The sequence below is a fragment of the Medicago truncatula genome, chromosome 5 (assembly GCF_003473485.1).
Source record: "Medicago truncatula cultivar Jemalong A17 chromosome 5, MtrunA17r5.0-ANR, whole genome shotgun sequence".
In the NCBI taxonomy this organism is placed as follows: domain Eukaryota; kingdom Viridiplantae; phylum Streptophyta; class Magnoliopsida; order Fabales; family Fabaceae; genus Medicago; species Medicago truncatula.
Genome location: NC_053046.1, coordinates 6,527,984 through 6,541,751, shown reverse-complemented (window position 1 = coordinate 6,541,751; position 13,768 = coordinate 6,527,984). Strand labels below are relative to the sequence as shown.

The 13,768-nt window shown below is 31.8% G+C and overlaps 1 protein-coding gene across 1 annotated transcript; it reads right to left on the bottom strand.

Annotated features, from left to right (window-relative positions):
- Positions 1 to 8,752: 8,752 nt before the first annotated feature.
- On the bottom strand, positions 8,753 to 13,749 carry LOC11407349 (uncharacterized). The gene is made up of 6 exons (XM_003611726.4): positions 13,564 to 13,749; positions 12,290 to 12,525; positions 11,951 to 12,209; positions 10,212 to 10,391; positions 9,982 to 10,137; positions 8,753 to 9,294 (listed from the first exon to the last, which is right to left on the bottom strand). Exons 1-6 carry the CDS (start codon positions 13,591 to 13,593, stop codon positions 9,127 to 9,129), a joined length of 1,029 nt encoding a protein of 342 aa, XP_003611774.1. The 5' UTR covers positions 13,594 to 13,749; the 3' UTR covers positions 8,753 to 9,126.
- Between the last annotated feature and the right edge of the window lie 19 nt (positions 13,750 to 13,768).

Sequence of the window (13,768 nt, the reverse complement as noted above, 5' to 3'; positions counted from 1 at the left end):
CAATCATTAAACACAACAAGCTGTAAATCGTTTCCATCATTTTCTCCTTCTTGTGTTGCACAGATTCTCAATACAAGTATAGTATACAGATAGAAGGCCTAATATTATCGAAACTTTATTACTACAATTTACCTCCTTCCTTTAAATTTTGTATTCCTAACTCAACAAACAGTTGAACTACCTAAATTACTCTTAATTCAAATAAATGGGAAAAAAAAAAAAAAATCAAACTCGTTTCCTTACAGCTTGTCGGAACGCAAATGAATTTCTTCAATTTAAAGCTATTCCATAAACATAAAATTTCATTTTTCGGAACAGAAATATGTATTGACAAAGTGGAAGTTGAAAAGTCACATAAAAAAATGGTGGAAGTTGGAATTTTCACAAACTCAATATTGAACTTTTATTCGGACAAATTTAAGGTTCGAGTTCGGCGGAATACTAGCAATTTTAACATAAACTCGGAATAAAAGTGTGTTCCGAAAAATTCAAAGTTTAATTTGCAGGAACAGAAGCACGAGGACTTGAGTTTGTCGGAACCTAAATGTGTTCCAATAACATTCCGAAAAAGTCAACATTAAATTTACCAAATAGTTTTTCAATTCTGGCAATTTGAAAAATTCATCATGTTTACAGACAAACTCGTATGGTGAGAGTTGTCTGGAATTCGGCTTGTTTGAAAGTTTAGAGATAAGGAAATGACTTTGTAAAAAAGAAAGGATGAAGTGGAATAATTGAGAGCTTTGATGATTTACTTTTCTTAATAATATCAAATTCTTCTAAGTTTGGAGAACTTAAAAATTGTATTAGAGGAGGACTTTGAAAGGTTTGGAAGACTTGAATAAATTTCCCAATTTAATCTAATACATAGTATATATTGTTATAACTTATAAGAGTGTTTCTAACCGGATAAGATGCAATAAATGGACCTCTTTTTTCAACAAAAACTATCATATTAATTAGGGAACTTTTACTGTACATCCGCAAATTACGGTGTATCGATACTCTCGCTTACAATTTTTATAATTTAACTATCATGTTTTATGAAGAAAATAGGTGTTTGTTAACATATATATTTTAGAAAATATCATTTTATAAGATAAAACATCATTTCATTTTTTATAAAAATCATACTAAATTTTTTTTACATTTTATTGTAAAAAATAATCAAAATTCTCTATTATGAATAATAAGAATTCAGAAAAATCAAATTTTATTGCGTTGACATTTTTGGTAAATAAGATTTAGTTATTATAATTATAGGTGATAGAAAATAATTTTTTCCTACAAAAAATAACTCATTTAACTATTAATTTAAGAATTTGGTGTACCAATACACTTAAATTGTTGGGTGTACCATAGAATTTGCCTATTATAATTATCCTTTTCTTGAAAAATGATAATTTTCTCTATCATATTAATATTCACTATTTTATTTTTATAACTATTTTTTTAAGTGCATGGAAATTATCCATGAAATAAATGGAATGCTAAGTGCATAGAAGAAAATTTATTTAGATAGAGAAGCCAAAAAAAATTTTAACGTAGAAGATTATGAAAGCAACAAATTTTGGAAGGACTTAGATAGCAAAGACCAAATTTAACTCCAAAAATTTGGATAGTGGCAACAAATTCAAGGACTAACTATGACCACTCTTTTTTGTTGTAATTTCATGATACAACTCGAAAAATTTAACTAAGATTTTAAATATAAAATAGGATTTAAATTTTGTTGCTTGAGCTTCATTCTTCCTCTTTTTGATGGTTGATGACGGAACATAACCTTCCTTGTCTGGACAAGTTGTAACATTGTGACCACTTCTATTACAAAAGCTACAACTTCTTGCTTCTCTTGATAATTCGATTCCACCTTTTGATCGTTTTGTTTTGGGACGACCTTTTGTTATTGAACGCGGAGGATTGCTAATAAATTCTACTGCATTCTCCACATTCTCAATATATGGACCCTTGCCTTTACGTCCTACTTCACTAAGCATGACATTTACTTTGACTGGTCTTTGAAATTCATCACGGCAAAGAATACCCCAAAACTCAAAATGCTCACAACTACAACCAACAACATCACAATCCCATAAGACTTTATGCTTTTGTGAATGTTGCTCCTTGTAATATTTCACAATAAATTCTACATGCTTTTCTTCACATATTGAGTTGCATTAGTTATTAAAGTAAAACATGTCATTAGTTATTAAAGCATCATTTTCTACATTTTTTTAATCAACAAAATTTTATTCATGCATAGCTTGAAGATGCCACACCTAACAAATGCATAAACCACACTTGTGAAGAGCAAAACACCTAACAAAGACATAAAACATGATAGCCAACAGCCCAACACCTAACAGATGCATACTACACGTGCTCCTTTTGTCCAAAACTATCCTCCAAAACATAGTATAAACACAGGAAGGTTTTTACTCTACTCTACTCTAAATTTTTGGAGTTAAATTTGGTCTTTGCTATCTAAATCCTTCCATAATTTGTTGCTTTCATAATCTTCTGCGTTAAATTTTTTTCTGGCTTCTATATCTAAATAAATTTTCTTCTATGCACTTAGTGTTCCATTTATTTCATGGATAATTTCCATGCACTTAAAAAAATAGTTATAAAAATAAAATAGTGAATATTAATATGATAGAGAAAATTACCATTTTTCAAAAAAATGATAATTAATATGATAGTTTTTGTTGAAAAAAGAGGTATATTCATTGCACTCTATCCTATGCAATGTTGCATAGGTTAGAAAAACCCTTGTTATAATTCTCTCAGTATTAAAAATATATTAATTGTAATCTTATTATTGATAAAATTTCCAAACAAAACCTAGGAAAAGTTGATTTTAAAAGTGTCATGAGCAAAATTGAGTTTTTTAGGATTTGTGGAGGGTAGGAGTCAAATATGAAGGCTATGAAGTAAAATTCTACTAATCTAAACAGTACAAACATTGTGTACAAGCCCACTTCAATATGGAAATAAACTTGGAAGATTGCTTTATACCCACCCCCATGTTGCTCATGCCCTTAATAAAGCCGATTGGTAGATTGCTTTCAATGGATTTTTTATTTATCAAAACGTATTTTCGGATGGATTGATTATTGGGGAATACGTTCTGATAAATTAACGGATTTTGAGCAATCACGAAGGGCCTATATAAAAACCTTCATAAACTTGATGGTATTATTTTTCATATATACTAGCGTTCACACAAGCACGCTCCCATGCTCTTTTTATTACATCAATACATTTAAATTATGGGCGCTATTTTTTAATAAAATTTTGATTTTATGTAAAATTATATTTATAGATGTTTGTGATTTTGAAACTGTGACAAACTATTACTATCCTTGTCAAAAAAAAAAGGCTTAAGTGCAGTTTTGCCCCCCGTATTTTGACAGAATCAGAATTTTACCCCCCCAATTTAATGTTTTTCTGAATTTTGGCCCCCCTATTTTAAAAATCTGAATTTTACCCCTCCAATTTAATATTTTTCGGGAGTTGGCTGATGTGGCTTAAACAATATTAATGAATTTTTTCTTCGTTTATTCCCTACATTTTATCTTTATTTTCTAGAATTTTTTCTGCATTTTAAGGTATTTTTTCAATTTTTTGTAATTAAAAATTATTTAATTTAAATAATTAATTAGGTGGATAATAAGATAATATTTTAAAATCCAAATCACCACTGCCACATCAGCCAAAATGCACTCAAATGTGGTGGGGGGCAAAATTCCGAAAAACATTAAATTGGGGGGGTAAAATTCCGATTCTGTCAAAATAGAGGGGGCAAAACTGCACTTAAGCAAAAAAAAAAAAAAAACTATTACTATCTTTTACCAAACTTATTTTGGGCTTCTATAAATATTGGATCAAGAGTAATGTTATGAACACTCTATTTTCAAGGATTTCTCTAACATCCATTCTCTTATTGGATGAAACTAATGTATGTCCCACCATTTTTAGTGGAACCCATTTCTAATGTGTGAGACTCACCTTAATTTAAGCCAAAAATAAAGCGAGTGTTTGAGAAAGTGTTGAAAAGAGAGTGTTGCTAACATTACCCTTGAATCAATCCTGAGATTCGGTTCAATTTGAATTGTTTTCTTAAATAACAAATTGTCTAAAGAGCATTGCTATTTTCAACGACAAATGGTTTCCCGAGAACTTAGCGAATAAACAACTACCAATGAATAAGCATGTATTAGCGGAATTCAAGGAAGGTAGTGGAAAAAATGAAGTCAACAAAAAAAAACGTATATGTAAAACACATGTTGGGACAGTTTTGGGACAATTCAATTCGCTACCTCCCTTGAATTCCGCTAATACATGTTTATTCATTGGTAGCTATTTATTCACTAAGTTCTCGGAAAATCATTTGTCGCTGAAATTACCAATGCTCCTTGTCTAAATTAATATTCATTACTAATAAGTTGATCCACTGAAAACACGCAAATCAAATAAAATGTTAAATATGTTTGAGATTCTATCATCGGTTAGAAGTGTAGCGCAACGTTTGTATATACCTCATTCCAAAATATATGAAGTTAATTTTCCTTATAATTCATTTTGGAAGGAGAATGGAGTGGATTTTTTTTTTATTTGTCACAAGTTTCCTCCAAGGGATGTCATCATGTTCGAGTTATGGTTTGATATTCACATCTTGATTCGTCACATCTTAAGAAATTGGTCTCTTCAAATTGGATGGTGTGATGCAACATTTTTCATGTATAAAAAACATGAGTAGTGTTATTTGAACAACCAAATGAGACAATTTCTTTTTTTTTTCTCTTTTCAATTGGTCAAAAACAATGGAGAGAAAAAAAGAAAGAGAGAGAATAAGAGTATAACGTGAGTATGAGAGAAAAAGTTGTCAAAAAATTGTTAGAAAATAATTGTACAAATATCATTTCTCAAAAAACGTACACGCTATACATTTATTAAAGTACAAGGTGCAAACTGCACTAATACAATAATACATGCATGCATAGTAATGAAAACCCAAACTTGTAGAATAATATGGATTTTTGTCCCCAGAATACATCTTATCACTAATCTTTAAATGAAATAGCATTGGAATATATAAAAGCATGTATTATTCGAAAGAAAAATACTAGCAACACACTCTAATTCATTAATTCTTTAGGGAATGTCCAACACCGGGGCTATGTCCCGGGGTTGTTGGTCGAAAAGCTTCAACGGATCCCTCTAGATTTCTACCATTATTCTGCAACTGCCTTGGGCTCAAAACAACACTTCTCGTCATTGTCTCGACCGAGGCAGCTTTGGGTGAACCAATGCTCTTTCTCAAACTTCTTCCTTCTATGGAGAGTAGTTCACATGAAATCAACAAGAGTACAAAGATCAAACAACTACGAGTGAAATGTGCCATGGTTATGTGAGAATGAGAAAGTACTAATGAAGAAGGAATGCTAAAGAAGAGGAACTAAGAGAGAGTTTGGTTAGGGTTTTAAAGACGGCTCTTGAGGAATTGAAAGGAAAAATATTTGATATGTGAATGTTCACTATAGCTCATTGGTATTTAAAGACCATGAAAAGCATAAGCATGTGTTCCAAACAATGTGGGAAGATTAAAAAATAATATAAATGGAAAGAACTAATGAAGAGCTAGCCAAGCATCAAGGAAAGATTCCATTACCATATTCGCAATTTCAACTAAAAAATGAACTAAGTCATGGCTCATGCAACTTTTTAGAATCTAAAAAGTTTTAACCAAAGTTAAAGGGTAAAAAGAGGTAAGTATAAGTCCTTCAAGTTTGGAAGGCCTTCCTAGTGGGAATGGGTTTTTGTTATTTGACGGTAGAATATGCATTGTAATATGGATTGGTGAGTAGACAATTTCACCAAAAATGAATACTTACAAACCAATAGTTGTGCTTACACTATAGAATAGCCAGATATGTGTCTAAGAATAATAAATATGCACCATTCTTTATGTTCAGCCTTTACCATAAGTCATTACTTGCCCTCGTGGTTAATGTAGATTTTAAGAGAAGAAAATATCGAAAAGAATCGTTTCAAAAAGAAGAGAAGAAAAGAAATGTTTATATGGAGATCACCATAGTAAATATCTATACTAGATTTGGTTTTAAACTAATTTTTGTGTAGCTTTGCTTATTTCCACTCTATCACTAAATATAAGTACCTTTTAAATATAAACTTCATTTTCCCTCAAAAAAAAAAAAATATAAACTTCATTTTAATTTACTATTAAGTATTAACATTATTTATTTATCTTGAGAAATATAAATTGTAGAGAGAGTTTATAATTGTAGAGCCATTCTAACTAGACACAATAACTTTCAGCTAGTTTTTACTAAACCACAAACTAATGAAGTAATGATAGTGCTCATACCCAAGATCATTAACTTAGGTTAATACATGTTTACCCCTATAATATTAGCGATTATCGGTTTACTCTCTGTAAAAAAACTGTTTAAATTCCAACTCTATAATTTGAAGGTTATTTGATTTTGGACCTTCATAAATTTTGACTGTACAAAATCGATGACATAGCAGGGGGTATACCGAAAATACGTTAAATTTTGTAATTTTATGTCATGAAAATCCAAAACCAAATAATCTTCAAATCACAGGGTTTGAGTCTAAACAATTTTTATTAAAGGAGGATAAACTAGAAATTGCTAATATTACATGATAAACATATATATTAATCCTTTATCTTTCATACTCATCGCAGTAACTTTCATTTTCTCTAGTTTTAAATTTAATTTGATTTTCAATAATTTCTTGAGTAAAAAAACTCTTTTTGTTTATATTTTTCTTTAGCACGAGTTGTACAACTTTACAAGTTGTCAAAGATTTTGAGAGTTCAGTACTTAATTAAATAAAAATCTTGAAAAAGGTAATGTAAGATTGTTGATTATGTATTTAATTAATTTTCTACCTGTCACTCTACAGAAGAGATGTCTTTTTTAAATACTATATAGAACATTGAAATTGTAAAGCAGTGATGCAACTTGCATTGTGTAACAATGGCAACTATGGCAAAACTGTAATGCACCTATTCACATGCTGGGAGGTTTGACTCTATCTGTAAATTGTCGATTCCTTTAGTCCTTGGGGCTTGGACATAGCAATTGGAACAATATTTTAACCAATCTATAAGGAATCTAGCTTACACCCTACAGAATCCATGTCTTTCTAATTTGCGGCTGGTTTTAGTTTGCAAATATAAGAGTTTTTAAAAAAAAAAACGTTAAGATTTCTTCCACTGGAGATAATTATATTCAAAACTCGATAAACATAACAACTCTTTCAACTTAACTTTGAACATTGGTACGTCATATTGTGAAAATTTAACTCATTCAATAAAACTCGGCATGTTAGGTTAACTATTTTCAATTTTAGTAGTGCAAAACAAATTTATTGATCTTAACATTTTCAAAATTGTTCTTTGTAATTTATGTCCTTAATTTCTATTTATTTAGTGCTGAACCGAAATAACCATCATTACCGTTTAAAAAGATTTATGTCATGTCAAATAATCTAACACACTTCAATCTCTACCACCATATAATAGGAGTAAGGACTCCTCTTCAAATTTTTTAAAACTGCTAACAAAGTTTTTTAACCAGAAAAAAATGAAGAATTTACTACTAATAGTTTGTATGTACATGTTCATAAAGTTTTGATTGTCACCATTTTAAAACAAACATGTACTTTTATACATAAGACAGTAGTAAAAGAATTCTTGCTCACAGACAATGTCATATTTTTTTTTTAGGTCTAGTGGCTAGAGCTCACACAATTTAATTGTGGAGAAGTGGAGTATCCGGGGTTCGAACTCCAGCCCCTGCATATAATATCCAATATCTCTACCAACTGAGCTAAACTCACGGGGATAGACCATGTCATATTATATGATTTCAAATGTATAAATTAATTTAGCATTTTTTTTTACAACCAATCTTTGTTTTTTTGGTAGCTAGAAGAGATGACAAAGTCATCATAAACTCACACACACAAAGTGGAGGTATTGGGGTTCGAACCCCGATCATACGTCCAGCCTAGCAATTTCGATATTGACTTATGAGACTACAACCAATCTTTAATAATACAAAGTATTACTAACTCAATAAACTAGTTTAACATTAGTAAAGCTAGTTTAGTTATTTTGTCGTTTGTTTTGTCAAAAAATGTAAATTGTTGTTTAATATGAAAGAATATACCACTAATTTTCATGAAACCGCTTTGACAGTTGGATTGGTTAGTTTTCTCTTTACATTTTTGGCATTTCCCCCCAAAAAATCCAATACTAACCAAAAATTAAAACTAATTGTTTACGAGTAATAGTTACCCAAAAACACTTAGATTAGATGATAAATGATCTCTTTCAACTTAACGAGATCTTGAGTTTGAATCCAATCATGGTAACACAACAATGTTAAATCTCTTAATAGAGAGTTTTACAATCCATTGCGGTGCTATCTAACTTGAACGATTGGTCTCTACAGTTGCACACAAAATACCCGAGTCACACCAAACAAAAAGAATAGTTTAATAACAATAAAAACAATTTTTTTTTCCAAAAGAGAATACCAACAAGGCAACAACACATTGGGTTTCTTTCGGTAAAAAAACACATTTTTTTCTTCTAATATATTTCAAGACAGATCTATATAAATTCATGAAACAATAAACTATGAGATTTTTTAAAAAAGGTTAGAATAAATCTTAGTGAGACCTAATATAGTTCAATCTATAAAGGGTATAAATAAACTAATCACAGAAAATTTGTTGAGTAAAACAAATGCTCTACTTTACATAAATTAATTGGGTTACGATGGCAAAAATTACATGTTCACTCAGAGTGAGAGATGAAAAGTAAAAGGGATTATAATGAACATAGGCATTCATTTCATCAATTAGGAGGTGGTGACAAGCAAAGGCATCAGAAACACCAAGGCAGTGTTCCAGAACCAAAACCAAACTCTTTCATGAAGTGTTGGACACTGATACATGTCGGACACCAAACATGTCTTTAATCAGAAGTGTCACTGGTGCTACATAGGAAGTGAAGTTGATATGTACAACTTTGTCTATGGTTGGTTAGAAGAGACTAAAGAGTTAATAGTCAGCTTCAAGGAAACTCTCATAAACGGTTCCTGTCAACGTCTTGTTAACATCATCCCAGTTCTGAATATGATCCGATAATGGTCCTTTATGTATCTTTACCTGCCGGCTCGTTAACTCCATTTGCGGCAATCCTAAAAACTCTTGCACATCATTTAGCTTCTGCAACAAACAAAAGAGTGAAATTCAAAGGCTAATGTCAAGTGAAAACTACTAAAGCTTCTATATTCTACCTTTAACCTCAAAACAGCGCAAGCAGCCTTTCGATGCTTGGTTACAAATCTGTTAATAACCTCAAAGCCTATTCATTACCATAAAGTTTTCAGAATTTGGTTTTGACTTAATTCAACCCTTACAAAACCAGTTTGTAAGGTAAACGGTGTCTCTCACTTATAAAACTCATTTTTAGGTCTTATCAATGTGGGACTATTATCAGCCCTTTGTTTGGTTTCATGGTGGAAACCACCATAAATGACTTTTGTTCCTATCAAAGCACAATTTTAACTAACACACATGTTTGGTTAGCATCGAGTAAAATTGATTTTTTTTCCTCGAGACCTCGATTTGACTGAAAGTGATCGTGTGCGTTTGTTTGAAATATTTACAAAAATTCATATCAAAGTTGCTTTCAAATTATAGTAACCTACGAATATAAATCACTTCAAAGTTCAAACTCAATTTCACTAAGATAATTTTGCACAATCAATGCTTGTGCTAATCAAAATCACATTTGAGAAATGCCACACACGAATCATACAAAAGATGCTACCGGTAAATGGTGACTGTTATATTCCAAAGAATTGTTTCAAAACTTATTGTAAAACTTAAAAGATATAGAGAGGTCCTTACAGTGTGATTTCTCATAAGATCCTCATAGTACAGGATCATATGCCGAGAGCTATTGAAGTATTTTAAAGCCTTTTCAGCTTTCGTCTCCATATCCTTTAAGTCCACCAGCAATGATGTAGAATTTATGACAGGCTTGTACTTTGAAAGAATATCAGCCTAAAAGACCAAATGTAAGCTTCATTTCGCAAATATTAAGAAAAAACACACAAAGAAAAGGTGTAATGAAAGACCTCTTCTGCAGAGTGTACGTGAGATTTATGTGTTCCATTCAATAGCTTTGCGTAGCGATCGTAGGAATTGGCTAGCATAGATACCATCCTGCGTAGTAAGTTTCTCCTGAAAAGAAATATGACAGAAACACTTCTACGCTTGAAGTATTCCTCTATTTCATTATGGTGCTCCATTAATCCCTGCACAAACCAAAATATTTCTTGGATTCTTCTACTTGTCATAATAATGTGTCAAATGAAACGTCAACTTAAAACTGAAGGAAGTAAACAGAGTGAAAAAGAAGGAAGAAAAGGCATGTAGATGTGAGGTATGCATGTGTCCAAATTCCACCAATTCTAATAGCCACAAGAAGTGCAAGTGTACAAATACTAGAGCTCCAGTACCAAATATCCTTAATACTATTTTTCAACATCGCAAAATTCTCATTAGAAACCATAAAGGCGAGGATGAGAAAACATAAAACTTAGGGAACCTAGAAGACGAAGCAATGTCATATGAAAAATCCTACAGAGCAAAGCTTCTACGGTAAAAACAAGCAGATGTAATTTACGAGTGTCATCTCATCTTGAAACATAAGTGGAAAGGTCTTAACACACATGTATGATACTCCTTTAACAAGTCCCTTACAAAGATATAAACATGTGCATGAATATAAATGTTTGAAATGTAAAGTTTGTAGAGTGTGCTTGCGTGTAAAATTATTTTAACATAGGGTGCCAGAAATGAAATTCCGAGAACAAGACATTGTGATCCCCATTCTTTTTGCAAGCAGATCTATTTGTTCTTTGACAAAGTTTACAATGCTCTGAGTCAACATCATCTGGTTACAATAAAATTTTCAGTGACATAATACTTGCACTGCAAGTTTCAGAACTCATGTTTAATTCGTGAGCAACTATGTAGCGCTATTCTATCCAATGATTACAACTTAGTTAGAAATTGAAACAAATGTTGAATATTCTGAGTGAGAAAATATCCTCTTCACAGAACAAATTAGAAATACAAGGGAAGGGGATATAAATTAGATTAGCTCAGAGGCACACTTTGTCACCAACTATAACAAAAACAAAGGCTCGTGAGAATTTGATATACATAGTTTAAGAGTTCGGTCCAACAACAAGTTGGCATAGTATAAAACATTTCCAATAAAGACTTAAGATGACCGTTGAATGAATCTTGAAGAGTATTTCAAAAAATATAGTCGTTGCTTCAGCTTTTAGGCCAGTACATGCACAAAACAACAGAAACCAAATATAACAGCACAAATCTCAGACAATCCCGTGACAGATAATCAAGAAAAGTATCACAGCAGTCTTTTCAGGCAAAAAGCCACAAAATTTTCAAGCCTGTGGACTAGCATTATATCAATACAATTGTGACTGTGTTGAAAACACTTCTAAGAAGACTTGATGGGTATGGCTCATAGATCACTGCTAAATGGAAAGGTCTCTTGATTGGGATACGATTGAGGTGGTGCGGGAGGCGAAGTCCCCCACAGTACAGTTCAGGGTAGTCTTGTAAACTAGACCGTAGTATTTAAACACAAGTTGTAATTTGTAAATCCTAAGTTTGAATAATAGAAAGGTACTACAGCTGCTCTGCAGTCTGAGACGTAGGCACAATTGGCTGAACCCCATGATCAAATCTCGAGTGTTCTTTGTCTGCATTTTTTTGTATAGGTTTTTTTTCAAACCAGTGTTGATGTTCAAACTACTTAACAAGAAGTACATATATATACCTGATTAAGCATCCACTTGAAGCCAATTGCGGCAGAACACTCATTCTTGGAAGCACTACTGAGCCAGTCCAAATTGTATACTCTATCTAAAGTCTGCAAAATTGAAGAAGCATTTTGCCTTCTTTCTCTAACAGAAAATATCTCGCCGTTCGAGCTTACATTAATGTGACTATTCAAAAGGGTCTCAAACCACCCACTGCCAGATCTCTGATTCGACAATATTGCAAAGAACATGACAGGATTAGGAGCACACTCATTCCTGAAAAAGAATAACTCGTATAAATAAGTGCCTAATGAAAACTAACTGATAATGATTGACAAAAAAGTTCTCCCCATTACCTGTTAAAGGATAAAGGTTCGGGATAATGTAGTATGTCAGGAATATGCGTTTGCTTCACTATACTTCGAGTAAGGTTATCAATGACATTCAAGTCCATAAATTTAGTCCTCACTTCGGTGCCTATCTGCTTTCTACAGACATAGAAGATAAAAATGACGCTGACCATTGAAAACATAAAAACCGCCGTCCTTAACAACATTGGCGATTTCTTCGGAGGCTTTATAACAAGAATATCCTGCCATCCACATACAACGAAAAAGTTACTACGATGTAAACAACGTGACAACTTTCACTTATTGAGTATTTACATCCCTCATATCCTAAAAGAAACATATATGAGATTGTCAAAATGGTGTTGTGGCAGCTAATAGGGGGAAAATTTCCAAAAACAAAAAAAAGAAGATATTAATCTTAATCTGACTTTGGGCCTGTTTGGATTGACTTATTAGAGCTGAACTACTGACATATGTTTTGTGAGATTGTTTGGGAGAACTTATGAAAACGGACTTATGACAATTTTCACAAGCTTTTTTCGGCTTATAAAAACAGCTTACAGCATATACAAAAATAATTTATCTTTATTTAACATTTTCTATAAAAGTAGTTTATGAAAGCTTATGCATAAGCGCTTGAGCTATAAGTTGTTTATCCAAACAGGCCCTTTGCTGTTGCATTAGTAATCCATGCATGTCATAGAGATTCGACAAAGTTTTACGTTGACTGTCGACTTCCCAACTCAACCCTCTCATTTTATCCGGGCTTGTGACAGACTATGCAAAGCTAGGCTAACATATGCAAATCAATGCAAAGTAAATAAATTAAAACAGTGAAGTGAAGAGGAAAAAAAGAACTTATACCAAACAGAACATATACAGTTATACACACATTTGGTAACAAACATACCATAAAAAAAAAAACCTCAAATTTTTTTCCAAAAAAATAAAAAAAAACCCTCAAATTGAAATAACAAATTCATATACAAACATGCAAAATGAGCTCAAAGGACTTGTCATTAAGCTAATATTAGTTAAGTAAGAGTCAAAAGCACCAAAATTTGATGATAACATATCAATGAACACACAAAATCAAACTTTACAAATTACAAAGAATATTTTTTTTGACAAAAAAACCCTTAACATGTTTGAAAGCTAAAAACATTACAACAAAACAACACTTAGTGTGTGAGCTAATAATAGTAGCTAAAAAGGGTAAACAAGATAAAAAGCACAATGTCTGAAATAAGAAAAGGAACAAATAGGAACAAGAAAGTTACCTTGTAAAGAAAACACATGTCTTCAACCATTGCTGTTCTAGAAACAGAACAACATGGAAGAAGAAATAGGTGTGTTGGATGAGACCCAAATGAGAAAAGGTTTAAACTTTGGAGCTTAGAGAAGAACAAGATGAAGAAGAATGCGTTTTTCCCTATGTTGGGTTTCTTGTTTCTTCTTGTTCTGAATGAAACTATACCAGTAATA

Coding starts and splice junctions, on each gene's coding strand:
- LOC11407349 (XM_003611726.4), bottom strand. CDS start 13,593: ATGGTTGAAGACATGTGTTTTCTTTACAAG. Junction 12,210..12,289: donor GAACCTTTATCCTTTAACAG/GTAATGGGGAGA, acceptor ATTCTTTTTCAG/GAATGAGTGTGCTCCTAATC. Junction 10,138..10,211: donor ACGTACACTCTGCAGAAGAG/GTCTTTCATTAC, acceptor TTGGTCTTTTAG/GCTGATATTCTTTCAAAGTA.